A 21,598-nucleotide genomic window follows, 5' to 3' on the forward strand; every position below is an offset into this window, starting at 1 on the left:
TGAAACTGAAGAACTTTTCTGCTCAACTAATTCCTCTACTCTCCAACATTTCCTATCTTTCTTGCACAGACCTATTGGCTTCACAGTATAATTCAGCACCAAAAACACTTGACAAAGCTGCACCCTGCACTGTTTGCCGTTCATCATGCACTCAACGACAACCATGGCGCACCAAACACGGAATGATGAACTGCAGAGAAGAAAATAAACGCAACTGTGCGGATTTCCTGAAATTATAAATTCATCCTAAAAGACAGTCTAGTCAAAATTATTTATTTTAAGGATTCTAATAAAGGCATGCAATTTTAAACATCTTTCTAAATTTACTTTTATCATCAATTTTGCTATGCTCACTTGGTATTCTTTGTGGAAAGCTTAACCTAGGTAGGCTCATATGCTAATTCCTAAGTCGTTGAACTGCCTCTTATCTCACTGCATTTTGACAGTTTTTTCACAGTTAGACACTGCTAGTTCACGTGTGTCATATTGATAACAGTGTGCTCACTGTTATTGAGTTATTTAAGAGTCAACACTGATTGGCTAAAATGTAGTTTACAGGGGTTTAGGAACAAGGTAATCACAGAGGTTAAAAGTATATTAATAACAGAGTTGGTTAGGCAAAACTGCGGAATGGGTAATAATGGGATTATCTATTAAAAAAAAAAAAAAAAAAAAAATCGGTTGTGGACTGTCCATTTATGTCATACAACTCTGCCCTCAGCCTGGCCAAACAAGTTTATTTCTCCTCCCTTCTGTTAACTCACACATCCAACCCCAGAAGGCTGTTCCCAACCTTTAAAGGGACAGTCAAGTCCCAAAAAAAAAAACTTTCATGATTCAAATAGGGCGTGTAATATTAAAAAAAAAAATTCCAATTTACTTTTATCACAAATTTTGCTTTGATCTCTTGGTATTCTTAGTTAAAAGCTAAACCTAGGAGGTTCATATGCTAATTTTTTAGACCTTGAAGGCCGCCTCTAATTTGAATGCATTTTGACCACTAGAGGGCGTTAGTTCATGTGTTTCATATAGATAACTGAGCTCATGCATGTGAATTTACCAAGGAGTGAGCAAAAAATGAAAGTGTCAAAAGAACTGAAATAAGGGGGCAGTCTGCAGAGGCTTAGATACAAGGTAATTACAGAGGTAAAACATATATAAATAGAACTGTTAGTTATGCAAAACTAGGGAATGGGTAATAAAGGGATTATCTATCTTTTAAAACAACAAAAATTATGGTGTTAACTGTCCCTTTAAGTCCCTTCTACGTCTGCCTGCACTTCCGCCCACAACCAAACGTATTGCTCAGATTATTGCAGATCACTTCAAAAATAAAATTAACACATTTAGAAAACATCTCTCCCTCACACCACTCAACAAAATTCTCTGTACTTTCCTCCTGCAAAAAAGGAGGAATAAGTATTTGAACTTTGATCTTCAGCTCATCTCACAACCTGCCCACTTGATCCTATTCCTTCACGACTTCTTCCCTCTCTCTCTCTGTTTCTCTAACCCCTGCCTGTTTCTCTAACCAGTCTCTCACTGCTGGCACATTTCCTGATACATTGAAGCATGTGTCAATCACACCAATCCTAAAAATGTTATTTATTCTTAAATGATAAAATTATTTTCTTTCTTGGTAGTGAGAGTCCAAGAAGCCCTATTCTTACAAATGGAAAATACATCACCTGGCCACCAGGAGGAGGCAAAGACACCCCAAACAGAACATTGAACTATCCCTTCTACCTCCTCCACCCCCCCCCCCCCCCAGTAGTTCACACAAGGACAGGAAAAAGTTAGAGATAAAACAAAAAGGTAACTGGACTGCCTTCGCTAAGAAAAATATCCAAGGTGGGTTTGTGGACTCTGGCTACCAAGAAAAAAAATGTATCAGGTAAGAATAAATTATATTTTCTTTCTAATGGAAGTGGAGTCTACAAAATCCTATTCTTACATATGGGAATCAATACTCAAGCTATGAGGTCCACAAAGAATGTAGGGTAGAAGTAGGAAAGGTTGTGATACAGTCCCTAGTTGCTAGGTACTTCCTCTAGAAATACCAGTCTCTAAAAAGATGACTGAAATTTTTCATGAAGAAACAAAGATCTCTTCACCCGAGCAAAAAGGAAAGCAAAACAAGCCAGAGGCTGCCAGTCCGCTTCTAAATAAGCCATAAGATAAATTCTCGACTAGAAAAAAAAAAAAAAAAACAGGAATGATGATCAACTGTTCTTGAAGCATGAAGATAGGACCTTAATGCCCTCGCTAGATCCAAAATACCATAGAAGAACCCGAATCTTAAAGAAGAAAAGAAACAAGTTCCTGATTAATGAGTTGTAGAAACCCATAGGTAGGTAGTCTGGAGAAAACACATCTATTCGGAGAGGCTTATCTCTCCTCAGTTTTTCATCTTAAATAATTCTTCAACTGCCTTGACTCACTGCTGCAACTACAATCCATGTGACAAGCTTCCCCAAACCTTATGTCTCTGCACCCTCAACCTGTAGACTGGAAGCTCTCTGGAGCAGGGCCCTCTTCCTCTTGTTTAGTCTGTTATGTTTGTTTTTGTAATAATAATAAATACTCAAAATAATATGGTTGGGAATTTCCAGAATTTTGTTTCTGTAGTGCAAGTGAAATTTCAGTGACAATTATCTGCTAGGGTACAGTGACAGATGAGGGAGTAATAAATTGGCAGGATATGTAGAGGATACCTCAGTATACCTCACTTTACAGCGCTTCACTTAACAGCGCTTAGCTAATACAGCGCTTTGTGGAGCTGAAGTTCAACCTCCAAGGATTTTGAAACAGTGCTGTAATCATTGTGAGATTGCGAGAAAAGTGACTGGCACCATTTTGTTATGCTTAGTCCACTCGGTTTACAACAGTGCAATCTGTGTCTCAGTGCTATAGTCTGTCAAATTGTACCACAGTAATTGTCCCTATTTTACAGGTACAGTATTCATTGAATACTAATTGAATACTGTGCTGTGCTAGTGTTAAACTAAAATGTAGCACTATTGCAGCCCTAATATATGTTAGTTCAAACATGTTTTCAAGTTTTTAAACACACTGGCAAGTAAAAAGAAAGCTAAAACTGCCTTGTTTCACTTTAAGGCGGTTTTCACTTTACAGCGGGGCTCCGGTCCCTATCCCGCTGTATGAGCAGGGTATACCTGTATGGAGATATCAATATTTAAAATGCATATAAATTAAAATACCTTGTGTACAGATCATTTGAAGTTCAATTTTTAAGAATCCTTAAAACTGCCCCTTTGTTAGCAAGATCTGCAGAGTTTTCCAAAGCTGTATTCTCAATGGGCCATTCTACCTTCTGGATTGTACCTAAATTACATGCATCTGAAACATTAAAGTTACTGCCTCTTTAACCTCTTGAGTGCCAGCGACGGCTCTGAGCCATCACAAATTGTCTCACTCAGGTGTTAACGACGGCTCACAGCCGTCGCTAGCACTCTCCCACCTTGAGGGAGATCTGGAGGCTTCCAACCACTCCTACCCCGGTGATTGGGCCTGTATAGTGACAGGCATCGCCAGGGGTTCACGTTTTGCGCGATGACGTCACCGCGCAACTTTATTTAAAATGGACAAAGCAAAGTGTGGGGAAAGGGAGCATGCTACTTAGAAGCCTGTATCTCAGGCATCTAAGCAGCTACAGACCCCAAGACCCACCGTTGGAAAGGTAATCGCCTAAGTCTTGGGGATCTGTAAAAAAAAAAAAAAAAAAAAATTCAGCTCAGCACCCAGGTGGGAAAGTGCTTAGCACTCAAAGGGTTAAGCTCTGGTTATAGAAAAGCTAAGTAAACAAGAGCCTTTAAAAGCATTGATCTTATATTGAAAGGCTTTGCAATACAGTAATGAGTTCAGATTACCGATTATAAAAAATAAATTAATTTAAGAAGATGTATGATGAATACATCATCTTCTTGGCTATCCTCTTGCAGTCTCAAGAGAAAATTTGTTTCTATAAAAAAAAGTGGTTTAAAACTGCCTCTATTAAAGGCAGTCTCGTAAAAAATAAACTTTCATGATTCAGATAGGGCATGTAATTATAAACAACTTTCCAATTTACTTTTATTAACAATTTTGCTTTATTCTCTTGATATTCTTTGAAAGATAAACATATGCTAATTTCTTAGCCCTTGAAGGCCACCTCTTATCTAAACGCATTGACATTTTTACACAACTAGAGGGTGTTAGTTCATGTATGTCATATAGATAACATTGTGCCTAGGAGTCAGCATTGATTAGTTAAAAAGTCTGTCAAAAGAACTGAAATAAGGGGGCAGTCTGCAGAGGCTTAGATACAGGGTAATCACAGAGGTAAAAAGTATATTAATATAACTGTTGGTTGTGCAAAACTGGGGAATAGGTAATAAACGGATTATCTATCTTTTTAAACAAAAATTCTGGTGTAGACTGTCCCTTTAAGCCGTCTGCAGTTCAAAACGGAAAAACAGATATTTAATCTTACACCCGGTCTCATAAGGTCATTTAATATAAATATACTAGTTGTGATTTGAAGCATTTTTGGGTTTTTTTTTACAAAAAACACATCATGAAAGGAACAATTGGTGCTGCCATGTTGGAACCTAGATCTCCCATACCTAAACCTCCTTTGCTGAGAACAATTATACGAATCAACAATGTGTGCAAACAATGGCTGTGTGGAGTATAGCAATGTTAAGGAAACGTATACCTTGCAAGATAGTAACAGTTATAACTGAGCTGATAAAGTAACTAAGGGGTACATTTATGAAGCTGCATTCCCAACCTTTTGGGTTATGTCGATCAGGTTTAGTACCTGCTTTTTCCTCTCCGACAACTAAGAAGTGCCAATAACAATCACCCAGGCACTTGCTCTTTCAAGTTGACCGACATGCCATGCTCTAGCGCAATTTGTTGTGTAGGGGGTGGCACTGCCCAAGAAAACTAAGTGGCAAAAGCAGGCAGACAGGTTCACTACTTGCGAACCTCTGTGCCTGCAAGGATAAGTTTTGCAGTAACTCGCCTCAACAGGTAATGCGAGATTGGAAGAACAGGCTTTTAAATCTAAGATAACCAAGTTACCACGTTGTGGTACCTATTATGTAAGGGAAACTGAGGTTAAAAGGGATACTAATCCCAATTTTATTTATTTCATGATTTAGATAGAGCGTGCAATTTTAAGCAACTTTCTAGTTTACTTCTACTATCAATTTTTCTTAGTTCTCTTGCAATATTTATTTAAAAAGCAGGAATTTAAAGCTAAGGAGCCAGACCATTTTAGGTTCAGCACCCTGGATAGCTCTTGCTTATTGGTGGCTACATTTAGCAATACCAATAAGCAATCATAACCCAGGTTCTGAAAGGGACACTGAACCCAATTTTTTTATTTTGTGATTCAGATAGGAGCATGCAATTTTAAGCAACTTTCTAATTTACTCCTATTATCAATTTCTCTTTGTTCTCTTGCTATCTTTATTTGAAAAAATAGGCATCTAAGCTAAGGAGCCAGATAATTTTGTATTCAGTACCCTGGACAGCACTTGTTTAATGGTGCTGTCCAATCAGCAAGGACAACCAAGGTTGTTCACCAAAAATGGGCCGGCATCTAAACCTACATTCTTGCTTTTCAAATAAATGAATGACAAAAGAAAAAAAATTGGGTATAGTGTCCCTCTAACTGTAAAGAACACAATTTTCACTGTTAAATTACAGAAATAATGAAAGTTTATTGCAATTTTTTTTTTTACTATCCATAATCAAACATTTATATTACAATCTCAAACTATGAAATAAACATTTAAAGTGATGGTAATCTCTCCCCTTTTTAAAATCAGATCTGGAATGTTAGTGATATTTTAGATGGAGTTTCATTCATCAGTTGTAATGAAAATGTGCTATAACTTTTTAATATAGATATAAAAATACAATTTCCCCGAGTTCTGCCGCCCACATCAAAAGTACATTTTTCTGTGAGCTAAGTTTGAATTGTTGTCCAATTAGCGCTCTAGCTACAACAAAAGTGCCATATGGGGAAAGCCCTGATTGCACAACAATTCAAACCATTAGCAAACAGAAAATTTTACTTTTGAAGTGAGCGGCAGAGCACCGGGAATTTCAAATCTATATTAAAAAGTAAGTTACAGCACATCTTCATTGCAACTGATGCATGAAACAGTGCTCTACAAATCTGTTTAAAAATGTGGAACCAGTAAGGATAATTAGGAGCCAGACTGTGCTATTTGAATATATAGAGGTCTTATCCTCTCCAGATTCAAAAGCGTATTCTGCAGCCATTCTTAAACACTACAGCCTTCTTCGAACTGGTTACACTAGAGTTGTTCCCTTCAGCTTGGGTAACCGGCTTTCGGGAGATAACCATATGAGATAGGAATTAAGGAAAAGTAAGGAGAGAAAGAGAAGGGGAAAAAAAAGAAAGAGAAAAGAAAGACGTAGTAAGAACAATTTCCCCATGTAATATTGGCATCTAGGCATTATCGGTGGGGGGAGGAGGACGATATTAAATTATTCATTCTATTCATATTTTATTTTAATTTTATTTTTTCCCCCTCTCATCCGGTGTGATGAATCTGACAATTTTTGAAGGAGGGGGTGACAGTTTATAGGTTCCCTGTACATATTTAGGTTTCCCTAAAGATTTGCTGTTTTTTCTTTATTATTTGATTAATCCCAGACTCCATTTTCTAAAACCAAGCATTATGCTTTTCAGGTCATTATTTTAGGGGCATTGAAATTTACAGTGACATTTAAAAATTTTGGATATTTGTCCCCATAATGGATATACACAGGATGATAACGACCCTCGTAAGTTAGGGTAATATTTTTAATAGCTTATCCTGTTTTGTTCACTTCTGTTTGATTTTGTTTCTTTTCTCTGTGTGTTGTTTAATACTCATAAAAACTCCAGCGATGTATTCAGCCATATTATGAATGTTAGGTTCTAGTACATATTCCTTGTGCCACTTTATTTATTTTTTTATTTAATGTACTAATACACATATTTTTGCCCTGCGTGGCATAATGAAATGTAACCTGATATGTCTACATTCGCTGCTGGAATAAGAAAAAAAAAAAAAAAAGAAGAAGAATATAGATATATAGAGCACAACTAGGGTTGCCACCTTGGTCATGTTTTCCTGGACACTTATGAGTTACACATGCTGTAGGGTTTGTAGGGAGGAACATATATTGTGCTGTTCATCAGCACTAATCATGTGATGTCCAGAGACACAATAGATGTTCCTCCCTGCTTACCCTGCTGCATGTTTAACAGGTGTCTAGGAAAACATGGCCGAGGTGGCAACCCTAAGCACAACCCAAAAAGTTAGGAGGCAAGGTTAGAATTCTAGGAGCCAGTGCTCCCTGGCTCCTGGTTTTGTCGAGCTCTGATCTAAAATATCACTAACATTCTGAGATCTGATTTTAAAAATCCAATAGACGTGCGGGAAATCCGACTTGGCACTGTCTGGTGCTGGATTTTCCACACGGCTATTGGCTAAGAGGTGGAAACGTCACCTCTCAGCCAAATAGCGTTCTGCCGTGATCTGCCTGAGCTGCTAAGTGCAGCGAACGCTACAAACAAATAAAGGAGCTTTATTGTTCCAATGGTAAATCCTAGCATTTCACAAACGCTAGGATTTACCATCACTTTAAGAGACTAAATGAGCTTGAGAATAGCCCATGAAAGAAAATACAGCGAGAATGTTCTGCAAAGTGTAATTGGTAACGTCATACGTAGCTTTTGTACACAAAACCAGTAGCTTTTGTTTGCTATGCTAAGATCATGTTACAAAGACACTGAAGGGTGTGGTGCCCTGAGATTAAACCACACCTCAATGGCAAGCTACAGAACAAACCGTAATAGCCCCAGGTGTGCTTCTTTACACAGACTAATTAAAACCACCAACAAAACAACTAAATTAACAACACAATAGCATTAGAACATCCAGCCAAACAATCTCAGACATTTGTCTGCATAAACGTCTTTGAAATGTAATGCTGCTCGTAGCTCATTACCAGTCTCAAAGATGGAATAAGGCTCAACACATACAGACTATATTTAGTGTTAAAAATAATGTCCAATATTTATGCCTTAAATTTCAGCAAATTGTCAGTCATTGCAACAAAATACTATATTATATTTTTATTGTCTACGCTGGCTTACATACTAGTGAAAAACAAAAACAAACACTATACCTTTGAGAGGTAGGTATCAAGAAAACAGTAGCCAAAATCCAAACAAGATGACAAGGGATAGGTTTTCAAAGGGTAATACCTAGTTTATATGTTAATTATGTATTATTTTTGGCAACTCCCTATGCACTCTGTATATATTTCTTAAAGGGACACTAGTCAAAATTAAACTATCATGAGGGCATGCAAATTTAAAAAAACTTTCTAATTTACTTTTATCATCAAATTTGCTTTGCTCGCTTGGTATTTTTTGTGGAAAGCTAAACCTAGGTAGGCTCATATACTAATTTCTAAGTCGTTGAACTGCCTTTTGTCTCAGTGTGTGCCCCATGATCCGATCCCGGCCTTGAAATCACGTGATCACATTGACGATTATGTGATTTCCTTTTTCAAGTAAATGTTTACATCGGAAATTCATCCAATGTTAAACATTTCCCCCGAGCATAAAGGGGTTAAAGGAACAGTGTAATCAAAAACAAAAGTGGGTTACTTAAATAAAGCTTTAGATGTAGGTAAACTTTATAATATACATGCATTACAAAGTTTGCAGCTTTAACTATTACAAATAAGAAAAACCTTTCAGTGTATTCCCTGCATTTGAAGATGTGCGTAATACACCCTAATAATCACAGAGCATGGGGTTTTTATCACATTCGCTACATAGTCCGCTTACAACCAGGGAGTCACAAGCGGACATGTTTGACGCCCTAATGCTGGCTCTGCACTGTGTAATGTAGTTGTCTGTGTTAAAATGAGAAGAGCGAAGATCCACACAACACAGCCTGAAGTCAGACAGGTATGGCTGCATCCTATGTTCCAGTAACACTTTTTTTTTTACTTCCACCTGCCCCAGTGGTTACCACAGTAGTAAATTAGCTTCTATGTACACTGGAGCTACAATTCTCACACACTGCTCTGTGAAATATGATCCTGGCTTCAAGGAGATTGTTTCACAGATCTGTGTGTTTAACCTCAGCAAGGGGTTAAACATATCTGGCTAAAATACTGCCAAGAAGCTAAAATGTGTAACATTCTTATACAACTACTTTTCAACAAATTATATAAATTAAATTTGATAATAGTAGACTGGAAAGTTGCTTAAAATTGTATGCTCTATCTGAATCATACAATAAAATTTGGGGTTGTATGTCCCTTTAAATTTACATGAGTCAGTTAGGAAAAAAAAAAAAAAAAATCATTATCATTGCAAGAGTTGTACTGAGCACATCCCTTAAACATAATTAAAAAGTTTGTTGAAATAATCTTAGTTTTAAAGGAACCAGGAAATAGGGTAACATCACAAGCAGAACACAAGCACAATTTTAGCCTGAAATACAAATACAAGGATATGTGACTCCTAAGGATTTGATTAACCTTATTTTATAAAAGATCTACTCCCTTAGGGAAGGCAAATCTTATTTTCCTAAAAATAAATTACACATTCAGCCTACAATTAAAATTTAATCTGCAGCCAGATTTTTACATTAAAGGAACATTAAACCCAATTTTTTCTTTCATGAGTCAGAATATCATTTTAAACAACATTCCAATTTACTTCTATTTCATTTTCTTCATTCATAAGATATATTTTGTTGAAGAAATAGCAATGCACATGGGTGAGCCAATCACATGAGGCATCTGTGTGCAGCCACCAATCAGCAGCTTCTGGGCCTATCTAGATGTGCTTTTCTGCAAAGATTATCAAGAGAATGAAGCAAACTAGATAATAGATGTAAATAAGAAAGTTGTTTAAAATTGCATGCTCTTTCTAAATAATTAAAGAAAAAAAAATTGGGTTTCATGTCCCATTAAAAAGGACAGTATACTTAAATGTTCTCCCCTTTAATTTGTTTCCAATGATCCATTTAGCTGCTGCATTGTATCGTTTATAAATAGCTAATTTACCTTTATTTGGAGCCATGTGAACATTTCACTAAAGGCATAGCGGCTACGTTAGCTTGACCCATTATTACATTATGAGGAGGTGAAAGAAAAGAACACAGTTGAGCAGAAGTCAGCTTTGATGAGGAAAAAAAAAAAAAAAAAAAAAAAAAAAACCTTATGTAGCAGAGAGAAAAGCTTGCAGTTGTGCAGTAGTGAGCAGAGTGTACAGGGAATACATATTCTTGCCTCACAGTCATTATCTATTGACTATATTCTGGATGCTTTCAAATACATGATTCTTCACTAAACATTGAAGGGACACAAAAAAATATCTGGATATAAAAAGCCAGGTGTGCTGATTTTAAACCATCAATGGAGAGGGTAAGCATGTGTAACTACTTAATTTTCTTTTACAGAATAGAGAGACATTTACTGATCATATGAATCAGACCAATTCATTTCAGTTTGATTTTCTGGAATGTTACCCGTCCATTTATAAGTTACAGCCTTTACTACAATATTATATTTTCAATATTCCTTTTCGTACATATACAAAAGGTATTAATACATAAGGTTTTATTTTATTTTCAATTTGTTGCTTTTAACAATAAAAATGATCTGGTATTCCTGCTATAGTATATAAACACACTGCATTTTAGCCACTTCCCGAATGGGTAGTTGTACTAGTCTATTAGTCACTATGATAACCACCCCACAGATAGGCCACATGGATACCCTGGTACCACCACATTGAGTGTGACCATAGGTGTTCCTAACAGTTCAAAAGTATGTTTGTTTGGGGTTTTTTTTTTTTTGGGGGGGGGGTTAGCCTTTAAATTCAGACACTTCTTTACTGCATACCAATGAAAAGACTTGGAAGCATAAATGTTACCTGCTGCATCTTGGAAGCACTGCAGATCCTCCTCTGGATAAGCTACTTGTTGTGGGGGCATGGCGTTACCATCTATCTGAAGTTCATTATTCTGAGGGAGATTATAAACATATCTTTTTGTTGTTTGGTTTTTCCTCCTTGCTTTTCCTTGCTCTGACACGGCAGCTTGACTGAACCCCATGTCATTCCATACAAACACCTTTCCCTGAGCCTGGGGCTCAATTTCTGTCACTTCAGGGGAGCTATCCTGAATCCAAGTAGAATCATTGGATTGGTAGTTTTCAGTTGGAGCATCCTCTAAATTAAAGCCTTCAGAGTCTGGCTTCACATTACTCGCCAAGTTTGTGAGATTGCGGGTTGCCCAGAAGCTAGCAGTTTTCTGATCCCGGGGTGGATGTCCATCTTTGCCTTTTCTTTTATTATAGTTCACCACAACAGTCTCTGGGGCTTCTGATTTTATACTGATATTCAAGGCATCTTTGATAAAGTTTCGACACGACTGTACAACTTCTGTCATCTGAAGATAGCTAGCCACAGTCATCACTTCAATTGCATTTTGGCTGGTGAGAACAAGATTGCCAGAGTACATGAAGTCTAAGATAACTGAAAATCCATGAACAGCAACAACATCTAAATAAGTTACAGTGGTTTGGTCACGACTTTCTTTGTTTGTAAAACAGTACAAGGTTTTAAAAAAACGGCTGCCAGCAACCAAAATATTCTTATGAGCTCTAAAAACCTTGCCATTTACCACTATATTGACATCACAAAGAATCCCTTTCTTCCTCTGATTGTTCAGTTCTTGAAGAAGCTGATAGCAATATGAATTCTCATTTGGTTTAGTACTGTAATCAACATACGACTCTGCAGTTCCCGGTTTTACTTCTGGCTCCTGTAAAGAATCATATGCAAAAAAATAAATATTAATATCAGGTATAAAATAAAGGCTGTATAGATATTTTTAAAAGTTAATTTAAAACCACTCAGCTTTCACTCAAATATGAAAGAAAAAGAGGTTAGATAAATTATATTTCAAGTATGTTTTGTATTACCAGTTATGATAGAATACTAAAGTAGTTGCTCATAAAAAAAAAAAGCCATCTCAATGGCCCATATATCTCTTAGTTGTTTGTCAACCATGGTACAGTTAAAGAAAAATATATAAATAATACACAGTGTAATGTTGGCCAGCAACCCTGAGATAAGAAAACTAAATATACTCTTGCAAAACACATATCCTTTAAGTCCCAGGAAAGCATGTTAGACTATTATATATGTGTGTGTATAGATAGATGGGGTTGATAGAAGGGTTCGACAAATCCGTGTAAAATTTTTACATAGATATATTAAGAATACCCAAAAACTTGGGAGCCAATGGCTCCCTGGTTTGTTGAGCCCTGTATAATAGATAGTTTACTGATGCCAGAAGCAACTCTTTAAGGTTCTGAAGATTATAAAGACCTCTAAGTTATCAGAGAGAAGATATTTTAGTTAATTCAAATACTACAATTAAGCAAATTTCTAATTTACTCCAAATCTGAAATTTTCTTTGTTATCTTGTATCATTATTTGAAAAGCAGGAATGTAAATTTAGGAGCCGGCCCATTTTTTGTTCATTACCCTGGGTAGCGCTGGCTGATTGGTGGCTAAAATTAGAAAGTTGCATGCTCTATCTGAATCATGAAAGAAAAAGTTTGGGTTTCATATCCCTTTAAGGACCAGCAACATACCCTGTTTTGTAACTGGTCTTTCTATGGGGTTTGCTATATTAATAGCACGGTTTTATAAACACGCTATTATGAAACGAGAAAACCCTCAACGGCAGGTGACGTAAATGGTATGCTGTGGTTGTTAAGGGGTTAAAAATGGTCAGTCTACCAAAAATGTTTATTGTTTAAAAAAGACAGATAATCCCATTGTTACCCATTCCCAGTTTTGCACAACCAACACACTGTTATATTAATATGCTTTTTACCTCTGTGATTGCCTTGCATCTAGGCCTCTGCAGACTGCCCCCTTATCTCAGTGTTATTTACAAACTTGCATTTTAGCCAATAAGTGCTAAGCAAATAACTCCACAGGATTGAGCACAATGTTATCTATAAGGCACACATGAACAAGTACTGTCTGGCTGTGAAAAGAATAAAAATGTACTGAGATAAGAGGCTTAGAAACAGTCAGAAATGTACAGGTTTAAAAGGTTATAAAAGTATATTAAAGGGACAGTCAACACTTGCGGTAACATTATTAGATATTAAAAAATAAAAAACGAAGATCCGCCTGCACTATACCCCTTTTGCCTTGCTTCTTGTACTAATCACCGTCGATAACTTCTCTAATACCAGGTAAATATGGCAGCAGAACTCCACCCAGTGCCCCCACCGTTATGTAGCTACCTTCTTCTTCAAATGATCAGCAAATCAGAATCCAATCATCGGTCGGAAATTGCAAGCACGTGCAATTTCTGACTGAGGATTGGATTCTGATTTACTGATCATTTGAAGAAGAAGGTAGCTACGTAACGGTGGGGGGAGTTCAGCTGCCATATTTACCTGGTATTAGAGAAGTTATCGACGGTGATTAGTACAAGAAGCAAGGCGGCAAGGCAGAAGGGGTATAGTGCAGGCGGATTTTCGTCTTTTATTTTTCAATATCAAATAATGTTACCGCAAGTGTTGACTGTCGCTTTAATATAACAATGTTGGTTGTGCAAAGCTGGGGAATGGGTAGTAAAGGTGTAATATTTTTAAACAAAAAAAAAATAAAGAAGACTGTCCCTTTAAAATCCCAGAAATCATTGAATTATCTTACCGGCGTAACAGGTATCATTAAAATAAAAAAAGAATACACACAGAAAAGCAAAGAATCACTTATATCTAGGGTTACCACCTCAGCCATGTTTTCCTGGACAGCACTATTCATATTCCTACCTGCAAACCATGCAGCATGTGTAACTTATAAGTGTTCTGTATTTTAAGGGACGGGTGGCAACCCTACTTATATCATTTAGGATTGTCTAAAGAAAATGCAGGTTTTCCCCCCCAATGCATGTAACATTAAAGGGACATTAAAGGAAAATGAAACCCAAATGTTATGTAAAATGTTATGTAAAAAGCTGACTAGAAAATATCACCTGAACATCTATGTAAAAAAAGAAATATATTTTACCTCAAAATGTCAAAAGTATTCAAACCCCATTGCAAAGGACTTTAAGCAGCAAATCAGCATGTCTGTCCCGGTACAGCTAAGGGAGTGAGCTTCGTGCACACTCATTTCCCTATTCAGTTTAAGGAAGTTTACTATGAAGTCTCATGAGAGTTAAGTGAAATATCAAGAGATCACAGTAAAAGAGTTTGCGACCTCAGCACTGCTGATTGGCTGGTGTTCATTTCTTCTTCATTATTATTATTATTTTTTACCTGTAGCTAAGCAGTAACTGAAGTATAACTTTTTACACAGAACTTGCTCTGCTGAGCCGAGGGAATTGTGGGGTAAAATATCTTCCTTTTTTACATAGAGATGCTTCCAGCTTAGGTGATATTTTCCTGTCTGCTTTTTACAGTTATACTGCATCAGTTTCAAGTGATTTAGCATATGAGTATTATGTCCCTTTAAACTGGAGAGTACAACTATAGTAGCACGGTTGCTACTCAACTTCCTATAGAACTTTTGGCTTTAAAGACAGCTGCAGAAAGAAAAATACCATGGTGAGTAGTAACCATGCTATTGTAGTTGCACCCAGCAGTTTAAAGGGATACTGAACCCAATTTTTTTTTTCTTTTGTGATTCAGATAGAGCATGCTATTTTAAGCAACTTTCTAATTTACTCCTATTATCAATTTTTCTTCATTCTCTTGCTATCTTTATTTGAAAAAAAAAAAAAGGTATCAGCTATTTTTTTGGGCTCAGAACTCTGGACAGCACTTTTTTATTGGTGGATGAATGTATCCACCAATCAGCAACGACAACCCAGGTTGTTCACCAAAAATGGGCCGGGATCTAAACTTATATTCTTGCATTTCAAATAAAGATGCCAAGAGAATGAAGAAAATGTGATAATATGAGTAAATTAGAAAGTTGCTTAAAATTTCATGCTCTATCTGAATCACGAAAGAAAAAATTTGGGTTCAGTGTCCCTTTAACTTAAATCTATAACATCATTGTCAGAAAATCTACTGCTTATTTGAAATTCAGAGTAGGTGTTAAATCATTGTCTTTTTATTATGCACTTGTTAATTATGCAATTCTACTGCATTGAGTGGTTTATATATACACAAATGTGGCTTGCATAATACAATTATCAAATAGTAATTATTTTGTATGAACATGAAAGTTGCTTTGAAATTATGAATATTGCAGTCTTACATAGAACAGTCCAATTGACAGTCTGATAGCGTATCACTATAAAATCTGAGTTTAGTCTGCTAAATTATTTTCTCGGTCATATGGCACTATTTTACTTCAAGAATAGGCATGGGAGTTCAAATAAACGCTACGAACAATAATGCAGTGTTTGTTTCACCAGGAACAAAAAAAGGGAGCCTTATTTGGGGGTGTAAAATCTGTGTCTTCCCCATGCCAGCATTTACACGAGCTCTGCTCACCTACATGGATACATTGCATGAGTGCATGCAAGGTTGTGTGTGTGCTCATACTGTGAGCTGTCCCTTTAAGTCTGTGCATGATGTCAGGTGTTCCTTTAAAGGAACATAAGTCAAAAATAAACTTTCATGATTCAGATAGGAGCATGCAAAAAAAAAAAAAAAAAAAAAAAAAAAAAAAAAAAAAAACTTTCCAATTTACTAATATTAACAAAATGTGCACAGTCTTTTTATATGTACACTTTTCGAGTCACCGTTTCCTACTGAGCATGCGCAAGAATTCTCAGAATAAATGTATATACATTTATCATTGGCTGATGGCTGTCCATGATACTGGGGAGTGGAAATAGACACGACTTTGAAATTTGTCAGACAAAAAATAATCTACTACTTATTTGACATTGACCTAGGTGCTATTGAGTTGTCTTTATCATGCATTTGTTGATTATGCAAATCTAATGTATTTACTAGTCCTTTAAGGCTGTGTGCCTTGGTTGTTTGTAGGTCTGTACCATTAGGTGTAAGGAACCCTGCCTTTAAAGGTTGTGTACATTGTGAGTGTGTCCTCCTGAGAGTCCCATTAAGACTGTGTGCATTGTGTGTACTTGCCCCTTTATGATTAAGAATTTTCATGATTGTGTTTGCGCATATACTGTGATCTGTCTGTCTCATTAAGACTGTACATGTGTGTAATATACGCCTGTCCATTTAAGACTGAGCGTTCCTTTAAAGGCTGTGTGCATAGTCTGTTCCTTGAATACTTTAGGAACATACAAGGTTGTGTGTGTATGCACATACTGTGATCTGTCACTTTAAGAATGTGTGTGTGGTGTGAGTTGTCCCTTTAAAGGCTATGTGGGGTGTTGTGTCTGTCCCTTTAACACTGCGCATGTGGTGAGTTGTACATGCATTCTGTATGTCACCCGCCTGTCACTAAGACTAAGCAAACCTTTAATTTTGACTTTCCTATCCCTTTAAGGCTGTGCTTGAACAGTTGCTATAGGCACAGTAAACACAAATATGTAGGCTGAGGATTTTAAACAATATTTCCATGTAGGTGAGTAGAGCCCACGTGCAAATAATGCCGTACGGCTGAGAAAATCATTTAGAAGGCTAAACTCAGATTGACAGGACAACTAATGTGCGAGATCCTACAGAGCTTTGACAGGCCGACAGAACACCAGCCTCCCTCTGTTTACTGCACTGTCAGAAGCCGTTGCGGGCAATACAACAAATCGGTGACACCGAGGGCCCATTGGGGAACAGCCACGTAGTGACACGTCCTTACCTCAGGACAGTCAGCAGGCGGCGCCCACCTGGGGAAGGGAGGGAAGATGGGTGCTGCGGAAGGGGGGGCTGGGGGACACTTCCGGCCTAGGTCCCATGCTATGTAGGTCACCCCTTCCTCTAAGACAAGCTTTTCTGGCCAAGCCCAGCCATGCTGACGCCTGGCTCACTGTGCACGACACCCTCAACTGATAACATAATCAGCTTACTGCCAGGGTGGGGTGCGCAGCGGCTAAATAGGGGTTGCTGACTACGTGACCTAACCCCCATATGACTCGCTAATAATGAATGGGACACATCTAATTATCCGACCCACTACGGTGCTATATAACATTTCATACATATACTATCGGAAGCATTTTCTACAAGTTAGTATTTGAACCCTCAGGGGTTATATTAAAAATAGAACCATATTTTCAGCAGCTTTGTTCAGATTATATTGATTAAAGAAGTTATATAGGTGAATTACAAAATTGGAAAGTGTAAATTATGATTTGAAGTGTATGAAGACCCTACGAGACAGCTGCTTTGGACCCTTCCCGTCATTCTTGACATCACACCTCATGCGTAGCACAAATTGGGATAACCCCATATACACCAAACAGTTTAGCAACTCTCCGTGAGACCGTGTGTGATGTTCCTAAGGTCCCAGTGTATATAAACAGTAGTTTGCAGAGTGCCTGCTGGACTCACAGTACACCGGTTTATAGTGAAAAATACGTTGCCAGTAGTTAACTACGTTCATATAATGTTACCTGTATGATAAGTGATTTCTGACTATGTGTTGGCACAAGGGCTTCAGGTAAAGCCAGGGGGTACATGCCAGCTACAGACTAATTGTTTATAGTGCACCACGTGTGCCCACCAATGCCAGCGCCAGGCACACTACATACCTGGGCAGCAGGGTCGTTGTTCCGGTGCTCTGTAGACAAGTGGTGCCTGAGCAACAGGGCCCTTTTGTAGTTCCTTGTACCCTTGACAAGTTCGTCGTGGCCGACAGAGGGGTTCTGGTTTGTCGCTTCCTTCTGGCACCAAGTGCAGGACATGAGCCCGGTCTCCTGGCAGAAGCGCAGCCAGGGGAACTCGTGCAGCCACGATCCCTGAAAGGAGCAGTGCAGGTTCGGCAATAGAGACTGAGAGCGAGCAGAGGGTATGAGGCCAAAGCGACGAGAGCCATCTCCTTGCCCTGAATTGTCTTCCTCCACTACTGTAGGCTCACCAGCAGCGGCTCTTTCCCCTCGGTGTCCCTGGACGGCTGCCGCCTCCTCATCTTCCTCCTCCTCTTCTTCCTCCTCTTCGTCGCTGCTCTCTGCACTCATGGAGGCCGCAACCGTCCCTGTTCCAGGCCGGGGCTCTCCCCGGCTCCCCAGCATCACTCCGGGGTAGGCCTCTTCCTCCTCCTCGTCCAGCAGGCCCTCGGCCTCTAATTCCACTTCCACCTCCTCATCGTCTCCCACCGCTCCTCCTCCGCTGCTTCCCCCATTCAGGTGCCTCAGAGACCAGGCAGTGGCCTCCTCCACTGACAGCAAACCCGAACCGACGCCATTGTTGTTGTTATTGTTAACGGGGGCACCCGCAGCGGACAGGCCGCCACCTCCTCGGAAGGCCAAGGTCCTACGGTTAATCTCCGCCATGTTAACGATTTGTTTTCTCCCCCCTCCTCTTAGTCACAACCGTCCACCCCTCCTCCTCCACACCTGCCGGTGCGCGCGACCTCCAGCCGGGCCGCTTAGCTGTAATCCACGCGATGTCGCTTGTCACCCTTCTTTACAGGCTACTATCTTTACTTAGTCTGTTCCTTTGTGGGGGCCTCTGGAAACTGGTCACAGGCAGGCCGCTAGATCACCCCCAAACCCCGGATCATAAACAAGCAAAACTAGCGACGCGCTTCAGTGTGCACGGGTAGACGGTATGTGTAATAGATGGCGCCCAGGGACGCGTATCCCCGCACGGCCCTCACTGAGGTCGAATGGCAAATGAACAACGGACTGCGCCCACAATGCACTGGGGCGCTGTCCGGAGAGGGGGAGTCAGGGGGGCGGGTGAGGTGGGGGTGGGGGGACAGCTGGGGGAGGCCTCCTCGTTACACAGACACACTGCAGCCTCACCCCACTGATACCACTGCACCCTGCCTGGGGGCTGGGACTGTTACAGACACTTTTGTGGTCATTAAGCCTGTGTGGTTGAAACCTGCTATTGTACAATGACTCCCTGCTGGTGCACCCCATCTTATACTGAGGTTCCTGTGTGTCTATGGCGCCTGCAAGGTGCAGGGGACATAATACGTAACATGACTGGATGTGTGTGGCCTTGTATACAGTGAAGTGCACAAATTGTCCATCCCTGTTAGCTGTCATTGTGACATTTGCGCACCGGATTATTTATTTCATATGCAGGTGGTGCTTTATCTCCTGCACTAGGCACATGCCATTGATAAGCTTACTTTTTTCCACACATCCAGAGAGGAGGTGTTTAATGCACCATGGGTTGCAGATTTGTTTTACTCTGGGATTTCATATGACACATCGAATTTGTTTTACAGTTTGTAAATACGAAGGACTCCAGTAATGTAATACACTAAGATAAATATAAATTTCAATGTGAACACTCACACTGCACAATATTAATAACAGTAGTAGTAATAATAATAATAGAAAGTTAACATGTAAACACTGTACAATGTGTATTCATTTAAAATATAATGATAAAGACACTTTAGATAGTTTTTGCTCAAATACATTTCTAATAATGATTAGTCCTTTTTTTTTTTGCTTTATTTTTTTTAATTGAGAGTTATAGATTATACAGATAAAATATAATTCATATAGCGTACATTCCGTACATGATTAAAAAAAATTTCACATCAGCTAATACGTCATATCATTATTTAGTTCAATTCGCTTTTATTCATTATGTTAAGGACTAGAGATATGTCCTCTTGATTCAAAATTATGTACAATTCCCCTACTTCACCTTTTCTTGTCTTACTTTAATTCTAAATAATAGATCTTCTGGATATACATCAAGGCTGAATCGCATAGATAAATTAAACATAATGTTTCCATATATATATATATATAAAATAAACAGAAAAAGAGGGCATCTCTCAGAGATATAAATAACATTTTGCCACAATTTATCTTTGTCTGTAATCTATTTCTCTCTTTGAAATCAGACTATAATTAAAGGGACACTGTACCCAAAAAAATTATTTTGTAATTCAGAAAGAGCATGCAATTTTAAGCAACTTTCTAATTTACTTCTATTATCAATTTTTCTTCGTTCTCTTGCTATCATTATTTGAAAAAGAAGGCATCTAAGCTTTTTTTGGTTTTAGTACTCTGGACAGCACTTTTTTATTGGTGGATGAATTTATCCACCAATCAGCAAAGACAACCCAGGTTGTTCACCAAAAATGGGCCGGCATCTAAACTTACATTCTTGCATTTCAAATAAAGATACCAAGAGAGAGAAGAAAATTTGATAATAGGAGTAAATTAGAAAGTTGCTTAAAATTTCATGCTCAATCTGAATCACAAAAGAAAATTTTTGGGTACAGTGTCCCTTTAACTAGGACTTGTGTTCCTAATTCCTAAAAAAAAACTCCTCACACATTGCTGTAATTCATATAATACTGTAATTTATAATTTGGCGTGGTAGTAGTATCAGAAAAATAAAACAGAAGAGAAAAAAAAGGGGGAAGGCATCTCTCCCTCTCCCCCTCGTTAAATTGGGTATATTAAGGGTATTAGATCCTCTGGAGTAAATGATCCACATATTTATAAGTGAGGAACGTGGCTAAGAACTGCACTTGAGTAGTTTTTTTCGTATGTCTTTATAAAGTTGTACCATTTGTTACAGTATTTCTTTATGCGCTATTCAGATCCGACAGAACAATAAAATTGTTCCATTACGCTTGTTTATTAAGTTATGTATTGATTTTTTTTTTTTTTTTTCCAAATTTTTAAAGATCAGATAGCGTCCACCTAGGATCATACAATTAATAAAGCGTACATTCCATTATCTGCAGATATCAAAGTTGACCAGTAGAAAAATGTTTTTTTCTCCAATTTAAATGAAATCTGTAATATTTTACTTAACCAAAAGCTTATCCTAGCCCAAAATTGGTGTATTTTGGGGCAAGACCAAAGCATGTGAATTATATCGGCACTAATATTTGCACATCGAGAGCAAAAATGACTCATTTATTTAACGTGGCAGGTGATACATATAACCTATTCAATAATTTGAAGTGACTTTCTCGCCAACTCGATGCTAATGTGGCTTTTTCCACTTTCTGAATACTTCTAGTAATATCTTTTTTATTTAAAACTGCTAAGATCTGCTATTACTTATTAAATATGTCAAATTAGAAGTTCCCAGGGTGTTAGACATAGTGCAAATATTTAGCTCTATTTCCGGTTACCAGATTAAAGCCTGAATTATTTTGGATCTTTCAAGATATCAAATGGGATATACAAACTCCATTTAAAGAAATACATACCCAATTATGTACTTGGGTATAAATATATGTAGCGACTTGAAACACTGGTACAAAATTAACTATATTCCTATTATTAGCAAAGTAAAACAGGATTTAGACAGCTAGTCGAGACTTCCGCTATCCCTTACTGCCAAAATCAATTTAATTACAATTATATTAATAACCACATTTTTATACCTTATGTATAACATACCTGTTCTGATGCCAAAAAAA

General features: G+C 38.0%; 1 protein-coding gene across 1 annotated transcript in view; it reads right to left on the reverse strand.

The window, feature by feature from the left end:
- ZBTB10 (zinc finger and BTB domain containing 10) overlaps positions 1–18,888 on the reverse strand; it is a 59,621-nt gene extending 40,733 nt beyond the window's left edge. The window contains exons 1-2 of the mRNA XM_053715156.1: positions 17,775–18,888; positions 10,994–11,885 (exon numbers count right to left, since the gene is read on the reverse strand). Coding sequence (XP_053571131.1) covers positions 10,994–11,885; positions 17,775–18,515 — 1,633 coding nt within the window. The 5' untranslated portion in view covers positions 18,516–18,888. The remainder of the gene's footprint in view (positions 1–10,993; positions 11,886–17,774) is intronic.
- Between the last annotated feature and the right edge of the window lie 2,710 nt (positions 18,889–21,598).

The sequence above is a fragment of the Bombina bombina genome, chromosome 5 (assembly GCF_027579735.1).
Source record: "Bombina bombina isolate aBomBom1 chromosome 5, aBomBom1.pri, whole genome shotgun sequence".
NCBI lineage: Eukaryota > Metazoa > Chordata > Amphibia > Anura > Bombinatoridae > Bombina > Bombina bombina.